The sequence below is a fragment of the Syngnathus typhle genome, linkage group LG16 (assembly GCF_033458585.1).
Source record: "Syngnathus typhle isolate RoL2023-S1 ecotype Sweden linkage group LG16, RoL_Styp_1.0, whole genome shotgun sequence".
NCBI classification, from domain to species: domain Eukaryota; kingdom Metazoa; phylum Chordata; class Actinopteri; order Syngnathiformes; family Syngnathidae; genus Syngnathus; species Syngnathus typhle.
In genome coordinates, this window is record NC_083753.1 from 6,122,366 (window position 1) to 6,147,578 (window position 25,213).

Consider the following 25,213-nt stretch of genomic DNA (forward strand, 5'->3'; position numbering starts at 1 on the left):
TTTGGCCTCTTTCATTTTCTTGTCGCCGTATCCAGTTGTCTGGAATCACTTAAATGTTCCTAAAAATGCATTAGCCTTCTAAACCACAAGATTGTCTCATCACTCGGCAACGGTGACATGACCTGGATTTTCCGTGTGAACTGGAGTTTGGTGTCATCTATCAAAAAGTGCATCCCGTCGGCCTCGTTTTACATGTTGCGTACACGCGTGTTAACCTCTTGTTTTTTTCTGCAAATTCTAGTTGATTGCACGCCTGAAGCAGGAAGTTGAGTGTCTGAAGGAGGAGCTGACCATGCTGACGGGAGAAGAGAGAGATGACCAGCTAACGGTCGAGGAGATGAACAAGTGTGTGTTGTTGCTTATTTGTAAATCTGAACGGAGTCACTCTAATTCTAGTCCATATAAAAAAATTATAATAACCACTCAGCACTAATGATATATGTTTATGTATGTTTTATGGTTGTTTTTTTATGGCCTGTAATACTTTGCGTGAAAACTAAGGACTTGTTCAGAAAGCTGGAAAGTCGCCTCCTAGTCTTTCCGGGTGCTGCTTGGGAAACTTGAGAAAGCAATGTTTGGATTATCATCCAGAGATAGTTTATCAACTGACTGGCCCTGTGTAGCTGGAGCGCGGATTTAAATAAATAGTAGTCTTTGAACAGACCCCACTTTAAAGACTAGAACCACTTTTTAAATATAAATTTGCACTTTTGAGCTGGTGCTGAATGGGATTGGTTGTCCAACTTGAAAGTGCAGTGGTTTCACATTTCTTGTCTGTGTGATTTAGGTTGGAAGAGTCGGTCAAGGCCTTTTTAGATGATCCTGATCCGGGCGTGACAATGACTTTGGGACCAGACATGAGAAAAATCCATCACTGCTTTCGTCTGCTTAAGGTAATAGATTAACAATGGCCATTTTTGTCCAGATGTGTTCCTACAAAAAATATGGGAAATGATTTTTCTGTGTTTTATAACACTCCTACATGTCTATATCAGAGTTACACTACAAATTGCACCTTAGCTTTTCCTATCCCAACAGTCCCAAAAAAATCATTGCAATATCTCACTGTCATTAAAAGGGAAGAAAATTTACAGTTTTGGTATTTTAACAAGAAACGTTAAGTTGACACCCATAAATTGTCTTTGCGGGCCGCGTAAAATGATGTGATGGGCCAGATCTGAAGCCGCGCCTTGAGTTTGACACCTGTGAAGTGTCAGTCATCATCATCATAAAGACAGAGCTGAATTGCTGAACCCTAATGTTTCTCCTCCTTTGCATAAAGTCTCATAAATGTGTTTTCTTTTTTTGTTATTGGTGGGGTCAGACAATGATTCTTGGCAATAGAAGCGGAAAGTGCTGTAACCATGATATACAGGAGACAGCAGCGGCGGCAGCCACACCAGAGGAAAAAGATATTCACCAGCACCAGACGACAGAGGACGTTAACAAACTAAAGGAATTGCTGCAGCAGCGTGATCATGAAATCAGTATCCTTTTCGAATATGTCCTCCTTTTAAAATATTCATCCCACAATGCAAGTGGTTCTCATTGACAAGGATAAAAAGAGCTTGCAAAGTTATCATGTGCTCCAGTAATATTGGAGCAAGGGCATGATCTATATTTCCTGCGACGTCTGCATAACCAATGACAAGAAAGATGGAGCCGAGAGATTGAATGAACAGCACAAGCTGTGTGTGTGTGACCACAATATTTGTACTGAATGGCTTTTGAGGATCCAATGTGGAGCCCCACAAAGAAATCTTTTTTCCCAGTTGCTTCAAGTTTATGGTCGTGCTTAGCATAAATGAAGATATCAGATGCCAGACATCTTCGTGATGGAAAAAAGGGACACCAATCAGGATACGCCACGGGTGTAACAAATTTGTAGTGTGTTCAAAACTTGGCATCTTCAAAATGAATGCGTAGCCAGTTTAATGAAAGACTGTAATGGATGCTGTTGTTCCAACTAATCCCTTTTATTGGCTCACAGCAATGTAAAGGTTGTGCCGTTGCGGTGTTATTGAACATCCCAAATGTTCTGCTGACCATCACGGTTTTGCGGTGTTGTCTGTCCACAGCTAGACATCTGCTTATGTCATGAACATGAGCGTGCATGAGGAACATACAAATGTGTTATTTGGGAATGTGCTTCACTCCTCAAAAGTACAAATGTGAGTACAATGGGGTAAGAAGGGATTCAAGGATCTCAAACCCGGGAAGCCGCAGTACTTGTATAGGGGAGCCGAATAAAGCGTGTGGCAGTTCTCTTGTTCCAGACTTCTCGGGTAGCCAGCCAATGTCTATGTCATACTCACGCAAGTGCACCCGCCCGGCCATTTTGACACTTGGACTCCGGTAGACAAACGCATACAATCTCATCAGGAGAGAAGATTTTGTGGAATCTTGGCAAAGTCCCCGCAGCCTCTCTGGCTCCCCTTCTCTTCACTGATTCTTCCCAGACCATGACATCTCCCCGAGTCTGTAATGTCTGACAGGGAGCACATGTCAGCAATCTGCCATTATTAAAAGCCTACTATTGTGCGTGCCGTGAGGAAGCTAATGTGCTTTGTTGTCATTTTCTGCTCACCTCATGGAAATGTCTCTCTAGAAGTACGCTCAAGCGTATCTGCTGGCCTTCAGGTACAACATCTAAAGTATGATTCACATGAGCTATGAATATTTCGTCTCGGTCTTCACAAACAAAAGACATGTTTGTTCCTTAATTCAGTGCCTCTAGGTGTCCTGGTCAAGATTTTGAAGAAGGACAAAAAAAGGGCCAACGATGCCACGATGCAGCTCGCCAGGATTTGCGATGTACAGAACACGGCCAAGAGCGATGCCAAGCCGGGGAACGGTGACCCCGCCTCAACTGGGCCTGTACAGTACACGACAAGAGGTACTTAAGGTTACTTTCTTTTTCCACTTGTGTGTATTTCAAGACACGGACAAGACGAAGGACCGTCGTGAACATTTTCCACGTTTGTCCTTTCGTCATGTCATCAGTTAGCAGGATTGTTCAAAAGTCGATTGGGTGTTTTTAATCAGTCAAAATAGTTGTGGGTCAGTCAGGTCCAAGTTTTCTTGTGGAGTAAATATGCTTCAACGGTTCTCCTTATCCTGGCAAAAGTAATCGAACATCATGAAAACATCATCACCTCACGTTCTCACCACTTCATTGTGACTTCTCGCTGCTGTTTAGTAGTGAGAATGAGACACACGGATCCCGCTAACAAAGAAGTTTGGGAGTTGGGTAAATGTTTTGCAGATGTTGTCTCCTGTACAGCTGACATCTAGTTTTTCTTGCTGGACGAGACAGAGAATTTGCGATGGATTAGATGCAGACACAGCAGTCAGGTGATTTCCTTCCTATGGAATGTGGGAGCCCAAGAGGAGCTTTAGCGTGCCGGTTTACATTTTCTTACAAGCATCAAAAATCCTTGACAACCTGGCATCCCTCTTTTAATCCATCCATCCATCTATCCACTCATCCTTTTGTCAAATACAAACACAAGTATTTGGAGGGGAAGATGGAACAGATTATTGCCATTTCCATTCATTTTACTATCCGAAGATGATTTGAAACACAAATATTTTTTAGTTGACTGCATGGAAGAAATGAATCTCGCATCTCGTGGCAAAATACCAGAATTTCCACTTTGAATTTGATCCTCTGCTAAATATAGCTCCAGGACCTCTATGATCATAGCATCTTAAACGTACAAGATAAATATGTCGAATTATTCTTTTCAGTAATCGTATAGGTAAATATTTTGAATAGAAATTTGCTACGCAGTCATCCCATAATCTGTCAGATTGTTCCCACATGTGTATTTGTATTCTGAAAGTAAAACGTCATCGCACTGCCACATCCTTTCTGGAGCTTTAGATCCTAATCTAAATAGGAAAGAAAAAAAAAAACATACCACTGGCGTGCTGACGTGATGAAGACTGCAGAATTTCTTGCGGCCGAGTCAGCGGACTTTTAACCTTACGTTGAATGCAGATGTTAGTCAGGCCATTTAAGCATTGAGACGCGCTACTTAGCTGGGGCAGCTGCATTTATTTGAATTTTCCTGCCTGCTTTTGTCCAAGTAGATGACGATGAACCAGAGCCTTCATAACTAGTTCAGTCCTAGCCACCGGCCAGTGGATTTTGAGCCAGCAACTCATCAAATTGAGGCTGTGCTGCTGTCTGCCTTAACCGCACTTCCTCTCATTTTTGTATATCTCTGCCCAGTGTGGTAAAAAGGGCCAGTGGAGGGCTAATTGTTAACAGTGTCTCTGAAAAAGGAGCTTATTAGAAAAATAAACACGCATTTGAATCCAGTCCAGACAGATGAAGGGGTGCAAATCAATCAGTCTGGTAAATGGAAGATTATGCTCAATTTGCAGTCGTCTTTTTGAATGATACCATGGAGCACAATTTTACCTGGTCTGGCTCGTCTTTTTTTTTTTTTTGCATTGCACCAAACATAAAAGTGAAGCATGTGCTGCTCTTCAACTACTAAATCATACACAGCGCTCGGCTCTCTCTCGGCCGCAATGAGGTTTTACGCATAATGTCCATGCCAAATCTTTCATTTAAAGCAAATACTGTAATAACATTAAAAGGCAGTCATTTGATATAAGGCCTTTTTTTTGTATATTTTGTTTACGACCCATGCTTTTACATGTAGGCTACTCCAGTGATCATATTCTGGACTAAATCAGAAAATGTCTCCATCCAGTCATGGTCCACTTGCATAAATAGACCTACTCCACATGAGCCGCGCATGACTGACATTAAAGTCCATGTAAATGATCCAGTTGCTCCATAATCAAATCAGAGGACTCGGGTCACTCCTGTCAGTCTCTGGCACACAATGCATTGAAAAGAGTCTTTTGCACTCCAAGGATAATAAGTGACCCTGTGAACAAATTTTGCATCAAGTTAGTTTTGGCGAAGGCCACTCAATAAAATCGGAGGTAGAGGCTTTGGATAATATTTTTGTACTCGTATCTTTTCATATTTAGCGATAAACTCTATCGTGAAAAATGTGTAGGTGGGGAAACGGACAATGAAACAAAGTGCGCCTCATACAAACACGGGAAAAATTGCCGACGCTCATTCATGTGCCAAAACGGACATTCATCACCTGCCTGAAAAAAAAAAGATTTTGAGACTTAGCCACTAATCATTGGATGATTATATTTGAGTCTGCATTCAAAAGCCTCCATTGTGATAGCCATCTTAACAGATGTTGAAAAAGCGTAAACGTAATGATGACCTTTGCGTGGAAAGCATGGCTGCTATAATTTGCTCCGCTCTTTCCACTGCACATCCTTCTATGTCAGCTCCCAAACTTTGCCAACACATAAAACATGCTCCATAGGGAGTTGATTTTTCTTTTTGATGACCACACTGGAAGAGATCTGCACTTACTACTAAATGTTGATGTTGTCAGAAGCACAGTTCCAATGTGTTCTCTGCACGTTGCAGTCTGAACTCCTACGTGAGTTTCCTTTCAGGTTGATTTATTTCCGTCTCTCGCAAAAAATGTTGTTGTTTTTCAGTGTACTTAAGATTGTTTTTTGAGCTAATGAAATTACAAGGTGTTCCTGTAATAATTCAGAGCGGTGATGACTTGTTTTAGGCTTATTAGGACTGACAGGAGACTTGAGACGTCAAGACTTACATCTTACTATAAACTCCGCTCGTGTGTAATGAGATGCTGATGCGTCTAGCAGACCTTCTCCGCGCAGCACGCCATCTTTGAATTAGGTTGAGGCTTTCGTGGCAGTCTACCTGTCAGAAGATTCCAAAAGAAGCCCATGTCATGTACTGAGGCAAATGCATCATTATACTTCACATGATGAAAAAAGAAAAGCTGTCATCCTAACACATTCCTCTGCGACAGTCTCACGACTCGGGGGGGGGGGGGGGGGGGGGGGCATGGAAAAGAATTTGTGAAGTTATCCATGTGATCTCATTATCCCGCAAATGATGTTGGTAGAACATAAAAGATGTCATATTGAAAATAGGCCCGGAATGTTGCGCCTTAAGTCGAAGGAATTGCATTTCCCTTAAGAAGCCCAACTGTTGAGGTTGGCTGGGGCAACGCATGCTTGCGAGATCCCTGCTGCTTTCAATCAGGACTTTGGGAAAATAACCAGCCAATTCCCCACTGTCCTTATCCCGCGTGAGTAACTGTCCTCCGTGTCTGCTTTGTTGCAAAATGATGCATGGAATTCATCCAAATTCAACTGCCAATGATGTCATTGCATCGTTTGCATCATTTTTTTAAATCATTTTGTCTGCCCCTCGCTGAATATTTGATGCCAAATCGAGGAGAAAATATATTGCTATATAACAATGATTATAAAAAAAAAAATTCTTGAACCTAACCTACGGAAGCGTTTCACTTTCTTCCACCTCCTTTTGTATTCATGATTTTTAGTATCTTGCCAATTCGATGTCATATTCTCAACGTTCTTTCCATTACGAGCGTAAACCCGTGTAAGCGGATGTTTACAACTTCAATAAAAATGCTTGTTAAAGTGTATTAGGAGCAACTACCGCTGGGAAGTTCCGTCCTTTCTTTGCATGTGGTAAATTGTGGTGCGGGGAGTTTCTTTCCTATACTGCTGATGTGTTCCAAATGAATGTTTGCTGTGAACAGTTTGTGTGTCTCTGTTTACTGGAAGACACCAAGTCCTTCCTTGACAAGTGGGAGGTCGACAAGGCTGCACATCTGGCAGCCAGACACCCATACCTGTGGAAGTGAATGGACTCAGATGCTGCTGAGACGTCGACTCATTGATTTCAGAAGTATAGAAAGCTAACAGCTGAAGTATTTGTGTTTTATGAGCAGGACCGCAGCTCTCCATTGGAAAGCAGGAGGCCTTTGAGAGCTTTCTCGCTGACCGTGAGGACCATCACGTCATTGAAGACAACAAGAGTCTGCTCAAACAAAGGTAGGGTCATAGATTTCATATTCATGAATAGAAAATTGAAGACTGCTTGTTCAAGCAGTTTAAGCTTACTGAGATTGTGTATGCTCATGAAATTGAATGATTAGAAAATAGTTAACGCCCTTATTATTTAAAACAGGTCAGCAGAAGCCAAAAAACTTGGGGAGCAACTTCATGAGGCCAAAGAAAAAATCAGTAAGTGTTTCTTTTAAGAAATGACAAAAATAGAAACAGATGCGATCTGCTGTGCATTATCAATTGAAATATTATAAGCTGCAGTATCCTCTTGGAAAAAAAAAACAGTCGCATGTAGAGCAGTAAATACAGCAAGCCACTTTTATTACTTATTGGTGCGTCTCCCAAAAACTGCGGCATGTCCAGCCGCCAGACATCCCACTAAAATGGAAAACATACAATTGGCATGTCACCGGTGTAGGCCTTCATACGGTTCACATTTGCCAAGTTTGAGCATGCACACAATGCTGTGAAAAAATGTTTGCGTTCCTCTCAGATGTTTACGTTTTTTTTTCAACTTTTCCCCCCCTTACAAATGTATCTGCATTCGAAGGTGTAAACGTTGATTTGATTTTGGGCAACAAACGAGTGCGTTTCTGTTCAATATTACTGCATTATTAGACACATGGAGCTGCATTCCTTTTGGATGAGGAGTGTTTTTAGTGGACGGTGGTTGCCTCTTCTGGCTGGAAAGTGGTGCTGTAATATTAAGCTCCGCGTACTTGCCTGCCATCTTGGAAGCTCCGCTTGGAAAATAAATGCAATATTTGTCTCTCGGTTGACGTCGAGCGTAGAAGGAGCACAATATAGATAGAAGCTTTTTTTTACTGCTTTGTCTGTTGGATGCTTTCAGCATTGGGCTCCAAATCAAAGCAAGGAACAGCAGCCTCTGCAGACTTTTGTCCAAACATTTCCTTGGTTTACAGGATTATTCTTGGCCACTTTGTCCGCTTGTGGAATGGAGACTCGGCAAAGGAGCGTATGCTCTGAGGCCTTGGGTCCAAAAAAGCGCTCAGACATATATTTATTTTGAACCATCCTTGGTGCACATATTGAACAGTATGCATGGCAGCAGGATACGGACAGGAACTCTTCATTTCGGCAGCAGACGTGAAGGATAATATTGATGCATCACATTCCTATGTCCAGCATATGCTACTTTGTATTTCATTCTCCTTTGCTTTAAGGGTAGAAATATGGAAAGCATATAGGTTCTTTGTATCTACTTTTCATTAGATCCAACATGAGCACTGCTCATGGAGCCATTATCACCTGCTTACACATCAGTCCAATGAAAGCACAGATTGTGTGCCCAATGCTGTGGAAAGAGCAATTCATTCATTTTAAACACTTAACATTTGATGGTTTAAATATCTGGGTTGAGGATTTGAAATTACAACCTATAACAGGCTATTGATGTTTTTTTTAAATGCACTTAAATCAACACACACAGAAACCGGATAACATTTATCATATTTAACAAGCAACTGACAAATCATTAAACTGGAAATTGTTGTTTTCCATCCACAACATGACTTGTGAGGAAATAGCATGGGGCTTTGGGGATGCATGTACAATGGAGGAAATGAATCTTTGATTTCTGATATGTCACAAATTGTCGTGTCTTGGTTGTCCTCGCATCTCTTGGCGTCATTTCATTTCCTGATTTATGAACTGACTTTGAGTTGACTGACTGTAACTTTGACTTTTTAAATCCCACCATAGCCTAACTGGATCCTTTTACTTTCCGCAATGTATGAGCTGGAGTTAATCATTTGCATAGCCGCCGATGTAGTCAGAGCGGTTAATTGTTCATTTGTCTGTGTTTGGAAAAGTTTTTCCCCCATGACATAAATGGAAAAAAATAGGGACAATTTATAATCATAAAACCTCTATTAACTGTACAGATTTTATAATTATTATTGTAACTGGAAAAATCCCGGATGTGTTTTTCCCACACATCTCAATGTAAACTTTTACAACTGTAATACAAAGTTAACCACTGCTGGTACCACTAAAGGTGTAACATGTGACTCATAGAAAGAAAAGGAAAAAGGTGGGATGCCCGAAAGAACGAATTTGGCCAGCACGTGGTTTCCATCCTGCTGGATAGTTTAAAGGTAGCCCCGATCAAACTCACACCCCCAACAAGTTGCACTTCAACTGGCTGCGGGATCGCTTAACAAATGCGCAGTCTACATGTCCGAGACTTGGGGGATTGTAATAGAAACTCACCGCAGAAGATCCTGCCATCCAATACCTTAAAAAGCTTTCACTCCTACACATAATTGCCTGGGTCATTTACTTGTCTCGCTATCTGATATACTGTCCATTTCATTTCATCTGAAGCTGAAATTGCTTCCTTTCCGCTTGATATTGTTTATACCCCGGTGTTGCTAATCATGATTGAGTTCAGTCGGTTAACATTTACTCAACAGTTGCGGCTCCGAGACGTCACTCGCGTATGAAATCGAATCTTTTCATTCGAGGAATTCAAGCTTTTAATTATTGGCACAGAGTATGACGAAAAGATGACTTGGCCATCTGTGTTGGTCCCACAAGTGAGGCAATTATCTAAATAGGCTTTTGGATGATGCTTGCCCTCTCGCTCACATCTTCCCTTTGTCGTCAAAACGACAAAGATATGCAGAAGAATATTTTTTTTCCCGCGTCACTTTCAGAAGCTCTTTGGTTCCTCTCATTTCATGGGAATTTGGCCATTGATCCTATCAGCGGTGAATGTTTTCACGTTTGAGACGGTTCATTCAAAGCAGCGGTGAGTCTTGGCTCAGTCGTGAATTCACTTCTCATTGCTTCCATACACAAATCGGAAGGCTGTGGTCGCAGCACCATTGTAAGCATGTCCATACATCATTTTTTCCAATGAGATTTTTTTTTTATCTTCTGGATATCTTCCTTCTTGTTTATTTTGACACTCGACATGGAAACACACCCATATGACAGCTTGGAGTGATGGCACCTTTGGTCAGTGTCTTGGTGGCTTTGGCATCTGGAAGCAGAGCGTTACAAAAAAGCAGACATAACCCTGGGCTCACCTCTCAGAATAAATGAGTCTTGCATAAAAGCAGCCTGGTAATCCTCATCATGTAGCCTACTGTAGGTGCACGCACGAATGCAGCTTGTCTCTGGACAGGCATGGTCGACATCTATAAAGCAGACCTGCAAATTGTGGTCAAGCGAATGGACAAAACCGCAGCAGTCTCTGGTGCTGCGTCTGGAGAATCATTTTTGATGGAATGGCAACAGCAAGTAGGAAAAGCAATCGGCTACCTTTTCCTGCTGTGGATTAGCATGACAGAACAATGAATATGTATTTTGTCGCGAAAGGATTTCATGTCGTTTAGGATTCTATAGATTCCAAATGAAAAATGACATTTTTTTGCCCATCTCACTTTGTCAGATGAATTCAAGAAGGGGTTGGAGGTGCGTCGAAGACAGAGAGCCGCTTACGGTATGTTGGTTCCGCATCAACCCAGAAGAATGTTTCGCATATCTTCAGATGCATCAGATCTTCAATGCTGACATTTTTCTTTCCGCACTAGGTGTGATTGGAAATCACAAAGACGTTGGTGCGGAGGTGGACCCAGTAGAGGAAAACCTGCGGGAACACATTGAGCAAGAAAAAAAGATGTGAGCTGCATTCAACTTAACTCCATTAGTGGCGCTAATGCAACATATGTTGTACTACTCCTATCTTCCATCAGTTACAAGAGCACAGCTTGCCGCTTGAAAGCATTGAGAACAGAGATGGAACACCTGCAACTGTTGTTGGAGAGGGCCAAGGTCAAACTCCACAAGGACTTCCAGAAGTGGTGGAACGAGGAAGCTTCCAATGTGCAGGTGACTGAGCTCATCGCTCTTCTCTACCCATCTGGAAAGACCACGTAAACATAATGGTTAAATCTCAAAACTACTCCAGAGGGCCTTAAATGTGTTTTTTTCTAAAACATCAATCGTGGCCTCTGAGGACATTTAAGTGCATGTAAGTTGATATGCACATGTCCCTGACTTTGGAGGCCTTTATTGCACCAGTGTGACCCTTACAACCACTGTTCAACATCATACAAGAAGGGTCCTTGGTTATTCATCATTTTTCACAGAAAAGTATTCCAGAATGATTATGCGTTCACTGTAGGATTTATGTTGAATTAATATGAAGAAAAAAAAAATGCTTTTATTCATTCGGCTGTCTGTTTCTGATATCAGGCTTGAAAGTCGTGTGATTGTAAGAATTCACAGTGAATAATAGAGATTGAAAAACACCTTGTTTATGGATGTGAATTTGAAATAGTCATCAAAGCCAGTGACGTTTCCGCTCATAAATTCTCTCCGTGACATGTGACATGATCTACAGGAGTCGAAAGATGAAGCCAGAGGTCACACAAAAATCCTGCATGGAGCCTCGCCCTCATCCTCACCTGGCACTCCGGACTTTGAGTGAGTTTCTTTCGTTCATCTCTTAAATCCATGTTTATGATCTTCTATAGCAGCTTTTATAGCGGCGTCCCAGGTCCGTTTTTATTTGTCGTGCAGAAAATACGATAAGCTGTCATATGGTCTTTTTATTCTGGGTTCCGCTATCAAAAGTGACTTTAAATTGCCTTTGATGCATTTTACACCTTGCCTTCAATGACCCTCCATGAGCTGTCACTTTCTCATGTTTGGTTTTTGTCCCAATGATCCCCGGAGATAAGTTGGATGGATGAATGGAACATTTTTAAATTTAAAAACACAGTGGTCACAAAAATCACTAGCAAAAGTAAAAAGTAAAAAGCGAGAGCAGAATTTGCCAAGCGGCATGATGACAAGCCACAAAGCTTTTACACATTTATGCACATCAATCGTGGCCTCTAAGGGCACTTAAAATTTCCTATTGACAGATGAGAAAACTGGGACATTTTGGCAAGGCGCATCAACTCACACAAAAATGAAGCATACCAAGAAAAGAACAATACCCCTCCTGTGAAACATGGAAACGGTTGTGTTATGTTCTGGGACGACTTTGCTGCATCTGGCACGAGATGTACAGGGCACAATGAAATCTCAAGACCATCAAGGTCTCCTAGGAAGAAATGTGCGTTGATTTAAATTCTATTCAACATCTGTGAAAAGAGCAGAAACAGACCGTGGAGGAGAAAGAAGTCTTCAAACCTGACACAACCTGTTGAGAAGTGACAGTTACAAAAATCTTGATTGCCTCAAAAGGTTGTGGAATGAACGTCGAGGGTGCCAACGAGCCTATGTTTTTTTTTTTTTTTTTAAATACCACACTTGAAAAGCATCTATTATTGGTTAAGTTTAATATTTTATTCATTTATTCTGCATATTTTATATCTGTGGGGGTGATTAGCAGAGCAACAATTTTGCCCATGTGTGTATGTTTGCAGTCACGCAAAGCATCTTTTCAAGCTCTGCATATTTTCAACATGGGATATTAATTGGCTTTTGATGAGAGAAAAAAAAAACAGGGGGTAGGCTGATACTGACAACAATGCTTTGTTGTAATAATTAGCATCCTTCCAGTCTATAATAACAACCATATTCGTCGCTCTCATTTTTTTAATTCTCCTTTCAAAATCTTTCAGTTATTAGTATTCAATATTTCATGTTTGTTTTAATATACAACAGTGCTATTTAGTTCAGTATCCAGCTAGTATTTACATGTTGGAAGCGTCAAACCATCTTGTCCTCACTAATTTGTCTTTTGAATGGAATTTTCAAATGTCTTTCCATTTTAGAACCCTCATTCCCAAGCCAGCATGCTCCAATACGCTGCAAGAGGAACCAGCGGCGGACTTCAGTTCGTCACCAGAGTGGAAGTAAACTATTCCTTCTTAAATTCTTGCAAAATATTTCTAAAATCATATTCCAGTTCTATGTTTCCTTTTACGAGGACAGATGACACCCTTTAATCTGTCACCCGAAAACCACAGAGACAGACAAACATTCACACAGCAGTAATCAATCCCACTCTATAGATTCAGCAAAGGAAAGGTCAGAAGGTCATCTGATTCCATTTTGACGGTGCATTTAAAGCGTCACAGCAGTTGCTTCACAATGCAAGCTCAAGGATGCGTTCATTATGCAGACCCATTTAAAGTGGCAATCAGGAGAAACTACGGCTGCAGAGCCACTTTGCTGTGTTTAATCTGACATTTATTCACGCAACCATAGTAACACCCAGGTGTAACATGCCACAAATGTTGGAGGTAAGCCCTCTTTTAGCCTCTAAAGCAATATTCCATTGCCTCCAAGATTTGTTTTCTATAGAAATTCCATCACATATAATATTTCTAACTTTTGGAAAAAGAACAACCCCCAACCATAATGAGGATCAGCGGGAAAGAAAATGGATGGATGGATGGAGGCAAGAACTAAATTGAGCGAAAGGCTTTTAAAATCTTGCCCCTTAATATAATCATACGCATTTGGAAAGTTATAGCTGACTGAATGTATGCCGCAATGTTTTTATTGAATAAAAGATAGTTATGGCTGCACAGTGCAGATACATGATACATACTTGATCTTGAAGAGTTGTAGATTAATTAATAAACAAATACAGATATTGTTCAGCCACATTAAGCTTTGCCTTTGCGTTCCAGGGCCCTTTCCAAGTCTTCTCTCGCCCCATCTTCTATCCCCCGGACTGGAGACAAGCAAACGGATGCAGACATCCTGGCCTTCATCAGAGCCCGGCAAAACCTCCTCAACAGGGCAGGTCATACACAAACGCACTGAGGTCGTGTTGATTCCCAACCACATTGATGTGCCCGCTACGAGGAAATGATCAATGATTTGAATATTAATTAACAATCAATACTGCCCTCTAGAGGAAGCAGGAATGAGTCTTTTCCCGACCGAGCCTGTTGTCGGGACTGTTCCGGCACATATCTCCTGCCTGATTAGAGACCACAAATGAGCTGAATATTTTTTTTTTCCTGCCAGTGCCGCATTATGGGTCTAAAAATCATACGATTTGTGCATCTTCCTGTTATCTTTTGTGTCATTTTAGTAAATCCTTCAACTTGACCGATTGAGCATAAAAATTGTTTTTTTATTGTCATGGTTTTTCCAGGAGATGTTCCCACGTCCTTCCACTGTCTATTTTTTGGGGGTGACAAAAGGCTCATTTGCATGCTTGTGGTCATGGTGATTGTGCTTTGACAGCAACTTCATTTCTGGGGTTATTTTATCACCATGGTATTGGTTTTTATCCATCAGAAGCAAATGAGATGAAGGATCCGGTTTCCAAATGGGTTGAACAACACTTTCCCTAAAAAGAGGTACGATATGTGACTTGTGTTTTCCAGGCTCTCTTCAGAACTGACCTCAAGTCGTTTGGAAGGAAACCCCATGAGACGTCAAATTGTCATAAAGGAATAAAGGGACGCATCACTACACTCATCTTGCCCGTGTCACGACCAGCACACTTAATGAGCAGCGGCAGAATAGAAATAAAAGCCCTCGTCATCCATTTGATAGGAGCAAATGTTGTTTTAAGATATGAGAGGGGAGACAACAAGAGGAAGCCAGCTGACTTGAGTACGTCATGACTTGTAACATCTTGAGTGTCAATATGTAGCTGTAAATATAAGTAGCTGCCAAGTATTAAAGTCTTTTTTTAAAATCCTTGCCAAGTTAAAACTCTTGTTAGGTCTTTTGTGAATCTTGTATAAATAATCATCGTAACCAATGTGACAGGGTGTTTAACAAACAGTTGGACTGCCTCCTTCATAGTAGTCGGCATAAAAGTTCTCTGAGCCGACTGACAGGTATGAACTAGACCCGCTTGTGCTATTTATCCTTTGACTTGACTCCATGAATGCAAAGTCCATCCCGCAGATTCATCCCATCCGGTTGCCTGAAAGCTCCTGACTGATTCATTGCCTCTGTCAGCATCTGCGGCTCATCAAAATCAAGGCAAGACCGTCCCCTCACCCCCAAACAGAGAACAACCAAGTGGGAGCACTTTGTTTGGATGCCTTTGCATTGATTTGTTTGACAGATGAAGCGGCTGCACAATTTGCATCCGGGTGTCAGAGTTGCCTCCGAGAAAGACCGAGTCTTCTTCCAGTCGTGACGTGTGTTTTTTCAACTAAAGACTCGCATTTATTCATAGCTGATTTGTTTGATGCATTTTAAAGAAATCCATCTTGAAGCATCTTTCAACTCATCGCATTATGGCTTGCTCAGTCCAAAATATCCCCCCCCCCCCCCCCCATTCATCCATAAACACAAAGGCCTTCTCAATCTGGTAAAAGCGTCATGCAGGCATCTGGTTAGCAAAAAAAACTGAAGCTTTCAGACTTAATGATATTTCAAATGACTCCCCTTTGACACGTGTCAAGCTGGCAGTCTGTATTATTTTGACAATTTCCACTAGGGTGTTAAATCATTTGCGGCGGATTTATATGATGTCTGGCTTTCCACTCGACTTGTCTGTGTCCTTCCAGCGCCCCGCTCTAGCAGCAGTCAGGTGAAATATTAACTTTTGTTCTACAGCCAAGATGCTTCCTTATTAGTAGAAACGGTTGAAACGGTTGTCTGTGTGTGTGTGTGTGTCCAGATGTCGCCCTAATGGAGAAGAGGTGTTTAGTCATCGCCCGAGCGACACATAAATCATGTCCGAGCAGATACTGGGCTTTTCTGGCCAATCAGAGGAGGAGCAGTGAGTAGGGATGCTCCAGCTTTGGAGGGCAATCCACTGGTCACGAGATGCAGCTTTACTGAAGGACAGGTACGAAGAATATACTTTTTGTTTTGCTTTTTACAATCATGGCAGCACTCTCCGTGGGATATGTCCAAAGATGCTGCTGATCTTTGCCGTCTACGTAAGGCCTTTCATGTTTTTAAGTCTCAATCCCATCAGCAGCCTGCGCGTCCATTGCGGCTTAGGGGAAACGTTTCGATGGCGAGGATTCAGCTGGTGCGTGTCAAAGTGAGCTGGACGGTACTTTTGGCTCTGGCCCATCTCACCTACTTGCTGTTTGGAGCCATCATTTTCCAGATTCTGGAACGAGAGGCCGAGAGCAACAATCGGAACCACTTCCAACTGGAGAAGTTGAATTTCTTGGCAAATTACACCTGCCTGGACGGACCGGCTTTGGAGAAGTTTGTTCAGGTTTGGCTTGTATTTTCTAACTGTCTTGTTGATCTGCCGCGGAGCAAAAGTGTGATGGGAAACAGACAGCTTGGTGGAGCTGTAAGACTGTCAACAGCTTGTCTGTTTTAATCGTTGAGTCAATTTGCAATGGTAGAAAAAGCAAAACATCAATATCATTAAAGGGTGAAGTACAGGCTCATAAAATACTTAGCGGTTGACTGGCCGACCTAATAAAATAACAATCGATCAATCTTGTCAGGCTTTTACTGTGTTTGTCTTGTACTTGTTTGTAGAACTAAATTGATTTTGGAAATCTGATTGATACCTTCCATTTATTTTTCAGAGCAAGGTGGTTTAATACCATTTTGGTGTATTTGAGCAAGGCGCAAGCACAAACATTTATTAATATGATGCCATAAATATGAATCAGTTCATTTAACTCATTATAATCCTTCATCTTGACATGGAATTTATAAGGAAACTGCAATTTCTTCTTCTGATTAAAACAAAAAAATGTGTGAATTGATTCACAGGTGATTTTAGAAGCCTGGGAGAGGGGCGTGAATCCCTCTGGCAATTCGACTAACCCCAGTAATTGGGATTTCAGCAGTGCCTTCTTTTTTGCCGGCACTGTGGTCACAACTATAGGTGAGAGATCCTCGCTGGAGAATGGTTTGATCTCCGTCCGACCTGTGCTGAATGACAATTCCTCCCTTGATTGACAGGTTATGGCAACCTGTCTCCCAGCACCGTGTCCGGTCAGGTGTTCTGTGTTTTTTATGCGCTGTGCGGCATCCCGCTCAACTTGGCCTTCCTCAAACAGCTGGGAAAATGTCTCACCATTCACTTGGGCCATCTGGAGAAAGGCATGGTGTCTGTAGTTCCACACAAGGTAAGAAAAATGAAAAATAGGACATCCTGGAGTGTCATGTCTGATGGTGAAATATTCAAGGATGGCTTTGCTGTGCACCTCCGTAGCAAACTGTTGAGGCCTTGGCAGTGAGCTCCTTCTTCATCACTGGTAGTCTGCTGTTCCTGGTCATTCCTCCCCTGCTGTTCAGTTACGTGGAAGGCTGGACATTTGGTGAAGGCTTTTACTTTGCTTTCATTACCCTCAGCACCATTGGCTTTGGAGATTATGTTGTGGGTGAGTAGAAAGTGCAAAAGAAGCATGAAATGTTTGCATAAAACATCTCGAGCTACGGGGAAGGTTTTCCAAAAGACACTCACCGTTCTCATCCGTTGTTGTTCAAATCTCACCGGACCTTCTCGTAAAATCTTAATCGAGCTTACTCTGTGTTCTTGAAATCCAGTGTGAACTACCGTAATTTTCGGACTATAAGTCGCGGCTTTTTTCATAGTTTGGGTGGGGGGGCGACTTATACTCAGGAGGGACTTATATACATATATATGTTTTTTTTTTCACTTTTTGGGGCATTTTATGGCTGGTGCAATTTATACTCCGGTGTGACTTATAGTCGGAAAATTACGGTAAATCAGATCTGATTGGATTATAAATCGCAGCAAAAAATAAAACGTGCTAATGCCGTCTCCAGGGTTCTTGCTGTCTACACAAAGTAGGCAGTTTGAGTCTCAAACTAAAGACATTATTACTAGTACTATAGACTACTCCAACTACGATGAATATTACATTTGACATATTTTGTACTGTTGACAGTTGCCATGCCGATGACACACATAGACACTCGTGTTGTTATTAAAAGCCAGTGTGCCATCAAGATAAGCAAGCATAAAATGGCCAAACTCATGGCTTTCCTTATTTGATTTGGAGTTAGTGAGTACCAGGAACTCTTCAATGAAAGTATGTCTACTCGTACAGGGACCGATCCAGGCAAGGAGTACATCTCTCTGTACCGTAGCCTGGCGGGCATATGGATCATCTTTGCCTTGGCCTGGCTGGCTCTTATCCTCAGCATGGGATCAAGAATAATGGCTCATGTGATCAGCTTGACTCATCCAAGCTTTAAGAAACAACAAGAGGAGGACAATGTGTCATCCAACAAACTGGAAGACGCCTCAAAGATTTGATAACATGTCGGGTCGAGCTAGGTCGGAATCTTCAAATGTAATGTCGTGGATTTGAAATACGTGTTTTGTTTGATCATTCATTTTACATTCCATACTTTTTACGTAGCATGCATTGCTGCTGTCGCCACCGAAAATCATTCTCCACTTTCGACATTGTACGTTTTTCTCTTTGCATCCATTTTTGCTTCTCTTTCACAAGTCTACCTCAATAAGCCATACGGAGTCATCCCACACGACAAACATTTGAGCCGAAGGAGGTTTGGAATTGAATGGTGTCATTATTCTGATAGACTGAAAGTGTTTACGTTCCATTCTTCCTGTATGTACTGTTTATTGTAGGAACTCGAAAGACTTGAAAAAATAAATTCTTACAAGTTTGATCCATCCAATCAAGCGGAAAAGATGACATTTTCCCCTCAATTGACCTGTACAGGTTACTATATGTCGCATTAATGGAGCGGCTCAAATTCCGAATGATTGATCTCAATCTTCTTTTTTTTTTATGGCTCAAAAGCCTGCCGTTTGAACAGCGTCGACTTTGTATATCCACTGTGTATATGCATTAACATGAGTCAACATCTGTGTTTGTGTGCTGACGGAAAACTCCGCTGAATAGAGCGTGTTTGGGCTATCTAAAGCAAACACATTAATCAGGATGTGAGGTAGCCTGAGAGCACATTACATGCACAAGTGGCCCCGGGGAAAAAAAGTGCCTTTGAGCTGTCTTCTTTTAGAGTTTGGTCATAAAATGGACGCTAGGCTCACTTTGTGGTCTGGTGTTGACTTTGGTCAGGCCTGTGTCTTGCTCCAAATTTGCATGACAGAACTCTGTTGTGATTGTAGCACGGGCGGAGTTTGATTTGACTTTACATTTATGCAGGCAAGTCATGCCTTGTTGTCCACAGGCTATCTGGAGTTTCATGCCCAGGGAACCCAGATGGGAATAAAAGAAATGTTCAATTTGGCCCGGGTGTGGGGATGGTTTATGTCTTCTACGTGGAGAGGTGCTATTTTGGAAGTTGGAGGGCCATCTCGGGGAGACGGACATCGGTCTTTTATTGATAAACAAACAGAAGCTGCTGTTGACCTACCCATGTCTGGACCGAGGCGGTCTTGAGGAGGTGGTTCAGGTAAGGAACATGGCTAATGGGGCACAGTTCGGGGAATACCCGATAGACGGTGGAGGGAATCGTTGAATGAGCGCACATAGAATCAACTAAAATAGACAAGTTGTTGAAAGTCATGTGAGAACTGCTGGAATCATTCCGAATAAGAAGACTAGGCTAGTAACGCCTGCAAATACTTGAAGGATCCTACTCGGTGAGACTAGTTTATCACCACGTGGCTTTAAATGGGGGACCATGACCACCTGATTTCCATCTGACCGCTTTTTTTTTTTTTTTTTATAACTGTTTATACAATTTGCTTTCAGACTGCATGTCTCCTGTTAAAATACTTCAGCAGATGTTCTCTTAGGCTGTAGCTATGCAAAACATTTTTTTTTTTTGCTCTGATTCTACAGCTGCTTTATTTAATGCGCTCCAGTGAGCCTGTGAAAGAGTTTAATTTTAACGCGGCATCATACTCATTTGCAATGGCCGTGTCATTATCGCAATTTCTCGCGATTGCTGCTCGGTTATTATTTACAGCATGTGACACTAAAAAGGCCCAAAAGCTCTGACCGTGTCCTGTTCACAGTTGGGCCCTTGGGCCACATTTGAACCATCATTCACTTCCAAACGCGCACCACATCCGTGCGTTTTATTTAGCGCACATCCTCGCCAAAGGAAATTTTGCTTTGGTGACGACGACAGCTAGAATAACTGCGTGTCACGGTTTTACTCTCAATTCTCAGTTTTCCTTCACAGTCGTGGCCAAACTAAGACTAAGTTGCCAAGTTAAAGACATCTTTCATAGTGACACTTTAATATTCACTTCCTATCATTTGGGGAATCAGCATCTTATTTGGGGAAACTTGTCTAGCAAGAGGTTAAATTCACCCCCAAAAAAGAGTTTTTCTTGAGACACTTAAAGACTCACGCATCACTGTGGCTACATTGTTCATGCGCAAGTAAAAAGTCGGCTGCTGTTATCAGAAAGTTGTCCGGAAGCTAAATAGGCCTACAAAAGTCAAAGCCCCCCCGGAACAAAATCGTTTGCAGCACACTAAGCTACTGTTTTCAAAAGCGTAGAGGAGGTTGTATTGCGTCATTGTTAAAGTTATAAATCAGAAGCTCGTCCTGATGATAATTCACACATTGACAATGTGTGTTATGTAAGTCACAAAGTTCAGAGAAGTATCTTGAGCCTAACATGCACGTCAAGAAAATGCTGTGTCTGCAGGCATTTTGTTTTTTCCGCTGTTGTTGTCAAACAGCAGGTTATTCAAGACGCATCCAAAGTGGGCCTGAGTTGGAAAAGCAACAGCACCGCAGATGGATTTTGGAAATTCAAAAGCTCCGCTGTTTTTGCCGCCACTGTGGTCACAACAATAGGTCAGTTGTGGCAACCAAAAAAAAAATTGGGATCTTCTGCAACCTTCATATGTTTATTATTTGCAGGTTACGGAAACATGAGTCCCAGATCCACCAGTGGTCAGATCTTCTGCGTGTTCTTCGCCCTTTTTGGCATCCCCCTCAATGTGGTGGGTGAGGAGCTCTTTCATGATCCCGTTGTTGACGCCTCACCTCCTCTTTTTTTTTTTTTCCTCTCAGAGGTGTTCGCGCTTCTTCGTCCACTCGGTGTCCTACCTGTCCGGAGCCGTCCTCTTCTTCATTGTTCCCATGCTGGTATTCCAGCTTCATGAAGGTTGGACCTACTCACGGGCCATCTACTACTGCTTCGTCACCCTGAGCACCATTGGATTTGGAGACTTTGTGGCTGGTACATCTCAGTCATTGCTCGTCAGGTTTTATTGCCGCCATCTTTAAAACCGGATGTTTCTTTCTTTGCAGATAGTAACCCGGACAAAGTGTACCCCGAGTGGTTTAACGTCCTCATGGCCTCCTGGATATTCTTCGGCCTGGCCTGGTTGGCGTTTGTCATTAACCACTGCATTGACATCCTGGAGAGGTTCAACAGGTATGTCAAACTGCGGTGGGGGGGTTGCAAGCAGGAGGAACGGGAGAAGCACGACACACAGCCGGAAGGGGAAGGAAGATGAGGTCAAGCCGACGCCTTCAACTCAGTAAAGTACCAAGCAAATGGACTTACTTATTCATATGGACATGATGTAAGTGAATTTATGAAAATATTTCACTAATTTAACCTTATCGTTTCGATATGTTGCATAGATTTCGACATCAGTGAGGCCCTGGATCCAGATCTTTTTCCGTGCTGTAATAAGTTCTCTCTCCACTAAGTGGTGGTATCATACAAACAGCGCCTAAGGGAAGCGAAACTGGAGCGTCAGCTTTATTGCTTTTCCCTTTTGCAATTGTATTGCAAAAGCACTTTTTCACTCGGCTGCATTAAAATCCACATTCAACACACCGCTCACTTTTCTGTATTGAAATAGTAAGTGTACTTTTCCCACATGGGGGAAATAAAAGATGAGCTGTACTCTACTTACTGGATGCTCATAAAGGTCACGGTGGGCCTTTCAATGTACAAACTCTCTCATCGTTTTGTTTATCTCATCGAAAGTCGGCGAGGAGGAGCAATGTTAAAGGCAGATGGCGGGCAGAAGGAGCGACAGAATGGAAAATGACAAGATGCCAAAGGCCACAAATATAGAGTCGTGCAAGAGGGAGAGAATAATGTGTGCAAAATTCCAAACAGTGGAGGAGGACAGAAAAGTTCTGTGTCTCCCCTCCTTTGCTTGGTTATGGGAGGCTATGGGGAGTGAAAGTGACCGGGTTGCAACCATTGCACAAGGAAAAAAAAACCCAAACATGCATGTTTTGCCATGGTTCAGTGAAGACTCATTATGCGTGATGGGAATGGTGCTTTTCATTTCCACATTTCAGTCACGAGTGATAGGCCCTGTCGACTGAGACCTAACTTAGTTTACAAAGAATCCATAAAAATGTTCATCACGTTACACGGGAAATAAGCGGTAGGTAGATTATTCGACTATATGGAACGTTAATGACATAAATTCTGGAGGGCCGAGGTGGAGTTGAGGTTTCACTGTCTATTGTTAGAATAATATTTCATGGCCAAAAGCACAGTGGCTGCAAACTACTCATTAGGGAGAAGGAAAGCAAGGGCTGGCTGGAATCTACTCGAAATATTCTGGCAGAAGCTGGACTGCTGATGCAAAGTTTCAACGATGCAAAAGGGATGGAAAGTTTGGGAAAAGATGAATATTTTCCTAAAGTGACTCATGACTAGATGTACGCTGCAATGTGTCCATCCATTGTCTACTATGAGTCTGTGGCAGCATCTCAACATTCACATGCAGCAACAGTCTCATAGTTTCATATCAAAGCTGGTTTGCAACTATATTAACCAACGTGCTTGGGGTCCTCAGCATTCACGTGTCAGTCCTGAGGAGCAAGGTCATTTGAAGTCTTAAAAGCTTCCATTGAGGGCTTGTTTTTTGCTTTTATGTTTCCGTAAACGCTGAATGAAACTATTTTGTGTAGAACAGAGGAGCACGCTGCACTGGAAAGTCCAACCTTTTCTACCCTTGAGGTAAGTCAGCAACTTTCATGGTTCTATTGATTTGATTCCACCTGCCTTCATAGGTTCCCCAAAACAGATGATGAAGCGAACCTTACTCCAGCCAAGGTATACCTATTGCTTCAACGTGTATTTCAAGCATTCCAAAGCGGTGAATGTGAGGTCAGGGTTTGGAGATAGGTTGCACTTTCACTTTTTCTTTTTCAGTCCTGCTTGTTAAAAACGAAACCGAAAAAGGAATGAGTCTGTCACTGATTAAAATTTGAATGCACTGCAGGTGACAGTTAGTAGGTTACCAGGCTGGTTCTTCCTTCCTTGAGTTACAGTAAATACCTCAAGGGCAACACCAACTTCCATGGAAGCCATTGGAGAGACAAACAGCGACACATTGAGCTCAATTCTTGAATCTACTTTCCCCCCCCCCCCTCTTTCATATTTGCAGACTAATCTGTTTGCCCTAAGCGTGTCCCTTTCCAGGCACAATCATTGGCCCTCTGTCAACCAATAAGACAGCAAAACATTTTTGTACATTATTTGCCACCTCACTCTCGTTTCCTGCAATGCGATACACCAAATGGTGCAGAATGAGTGCTCTTAACCTCCACTGACTCACTCTTGTCCAACCTGTTTTTTTTTTTACCTCCATCAGCTGATGAGTTCAATCAGGCCACTGCTGAGCTGGCAGAGTGGCACGTGTGATAGCACAAAGGCGTGCATCCACAGAGGAGCGTGACGGCTGTGGGCTAGATTGAAGAAAAAGCCTTTTATCGGCCAGAGTAGTGTGAAAAATCAAAACGGAGGTCAAACAGATCCTTTCTTGTTTCCTGTAAACATAACGTGCGATGAACTAAACGTTCCTCAGCCAGCGTTTGACCCTTAGAATCTAAAGCAACGCATACTTTTTTGTGCTTCTAATCTTCTTTTCCTCATCTTGATGTTGCGTAGCATTTACAAATAAGCATTTCTCCTTGAATTCTGCAAATACCGTGTAAGCACGGCTGCTGAATCTCGTTTCAAGGTCTGGCGCCCAATTGGTTTAGTCTCGCAGTGAACTTCCGATACTTGTTTTCCCGTTTCCTGCAAGTAAGTTTAGATGTTCTAATGAGGCTTTTTAAACACTGACGCGCGCACGCTGAGTCATCCGTTGACTAGCGTGTTTGTCGTGGGGCTGCTCCTCCCTCTGCCCATCTGTGTTTATGTTAACGTCAGCGTGCGACTGTTATGTACAAAACATACCCAAACGGACGTAAGTGCAAGAAAAGGACATTGGCCAAACAGTAGCACAAAGGTCGTAATGAAATCATTTGCACAACACTTCCAGGTCACCTCTGACATAGCACACACACGTGTGCGGGTGTGCACACGGAGAGGTCAAAGCCACGGCGTTAGGGACAAGGCACTGTACGTCTTACTGCTGAACTGAACGACGGGTACAAATATGTGTCGTACTTCCGTAAGTGGATTTAACAGGAATATGGGAAATGGCCACGACCTATTAACATAGCTTTACAGTATGTGCTCGTGACGCAACTCGTGTCAAAAATGACATGGCGGTGCCTCCGAACGAATGCTTGCACAATATTACGGGATGGTGACATAACATAACATTAATTGGGTTGTTCATAAATCAGCTTGTTAATATTCCTTATTTGATTTTTTTCTGAGTTTTGGATGTGGATGTACTCTGATCATTGTCATTGTCCTTGTTGTGCTTGAGGTATGGCACAACTATTTGATTGTGCAAATGGCACCAGAATATAAAACTGGAATAATAATAGCATGAGAAATGATTTCACAAGCAACAATCTGAAGATTTTCAGACTTAATTGCCGTAATTACAGCATCAGGCATTTCACGTGTGCTAATTATTCGAAGACGCTTGTCTGGCTGGAGTGTCAAAATGACCGACGCGCACGTAGACAAACAAGCGTTCGTTCACACTCGCAATCACTCCTACGGACAATTTGGGGTGGTCGGTCAGCCTACTATGCATGTTTTTGGAATGGGGGAGGAAACGGGAGTACCCAAAAGCAATTCACAGATCACTCCCATGCTCAAACGCTTTCTCCAAGACCGCAAAACATGTTGACTGGTTGGACGTAGCAGATATTTGTTTTCTCATGTAGTCCGTCTGTCCACTCGTCCATCCGTGGGTCCGTCCATCCATCCGTCCATCCGTCCATCCGTCCGTCCATCCGTCCGTCCATCCGTCCATCCATCCATCCATCCATCCATCCATCCATCCATCCATCCATCCACCCATCCTCTCACCACACACACACACACACACAGACATACAATAAGTGCATTCTAATGATCGTAGATGTAGGTCAACAATGTCTGTAGTGTTTTCGGAGCACACTGAAATCCAGTTTTATCCAGTGTGGTGCAGCTTCTGCTCTCGGCTGTCATGCAGTTTGTCAGGCAGTGGTTTGTTCTGGCAATTTG

The 25,213-nt window shown here is 42.4% G+C and overlaps 2 protein-coding genes across 12 annotated transcripts in view; both read left to right on the forward strand.

Annotated features, from left to right (window-relative positions):
* The window catches only part of kif6 (kinesin family member 6), a 28,644-nt gene extending 14,026 nt beyond the window's left edge, over positions 1-14,618 (forward strand). For 9 of the 10 annotated variants that reach the window (XM_061300920.1, XM_061300924.1, XM_061300919.1 and 6 more), the window contains 13 exons: positions 242-345; positions 788-893; positions 1,325-1,487; positions 2,738-2,896; positions 6,852-6,954; positions 7,091-7,146; positions 10,388-10,438; positions 10,530-10,617; positions 10,692-10,827; positions 11,342-11,424; positions 12,726-12,806; positions 13,590-13,701; positions 14,298-14,618. In XM_061300920.1, the coding sequence (XP_061156904.1) occupies positions 242-345; positions 788-893; positions 1,325-1,487; positions 2,738-2,896; positions 6,852-6,954; positions 7,091-7,146; positions 10,388-10,438; positions 10,530-10,617; positions 10,692-10,827; positions 11,342-11,424; positions 12,726-12,806; positions 13,590-13,701; positions 14,298-14,540 (1,485 nt within the window). In that variant the 3' untranslated portion in view covers positions 14,541-14,618. Of the gene's footprint in view, positions 1-241; positions 346-787; positions 894-1,324; positions 1,488-2,737; positions 2,897-6,851; positions 6,955-7,090; positions 7,147-10,387; positions 10,439-10,529; positions 10,618-10,691; positions 10,828-11,341; positions 11,425-12,725; positions 12,807-13,589; positions 13,706-14,297 lie in introns of all 10 variants that reach the window. The other variant, XM_061300929.1, reaches the window with a different exon arrangement.
* A 697-nt stretch (positions 14,619-15,315) lies between these two features.
* On the forward strand, positions 15,316-20,914 carry LOC133169066 (potassium channel subfamily K member 16-like). Of its 2 annotated transcripts, XM_061300933.1 has the most exons (10): positions 15,316-15,463; positions 15,554-15,724; positions 15,883-16,108; positions 16,624-16,738; positions 16,816-16,982; positions 17,069-17,237; positions 17,931-19,269; positions 20,517-20,634; positions 20,701-20,783; positions 20,854-20,914. In XM_061300933.1, the coding sequence occupies exons 2-7, from the start codon at positions 15,666-15,668 to the stop codon at positions 18,137-18,139; spliced, it is 945 nt and encodes a 314-aa protein (XP_061156917.1). In that variant the 5' UTR covers positions 15,316-15,463; positions 15,554-15,665; the 3' UTR covers positions 18,140-19,269; positions 20,517-20,634; positions 20,701-20,783; positions 20,854-20,914. The 2 variants fall into 2 exon arrangements, with proteins under 2 accessions (XP_061156917.1, XP_061156916.1); XM_061300932.1 differs by lacking the exons at positions 20,517-20,634; positions 20,701-20,783; positions 20,854-20,914 and having other exon boundaries at positions 15,316-16,108; positions 17,931-19,369.
* Positions 20,915-25,213: the final 4,299 nt, after the last annotated feature.

Bases quoted from the DNA above. Each gene is read 5' to 3' on its own strand.
- LOC133169066 (XM_061300932.1), top strand. From the start codon at position 15,785: ATGTCCAAAGATGCTGCTGATCTTTGCCGTCTACGTAAGGCCTTTCAT. The intron at 16,109-16,623 runs GTTTGGCTTGTA...ATTGATTCACAG, and splicing joins CTTTGGAGAAGTTTGTTCAG to GTGATTTTAGAAGCCTGGGA. The intron at 16,983-17,068 runs GTAAGAAAAATG...GCACCTCCGTAG, and splicing joins TGTCTGTAGTTCCACACAAG to CAAACTGTTGAGGCCTTGGC.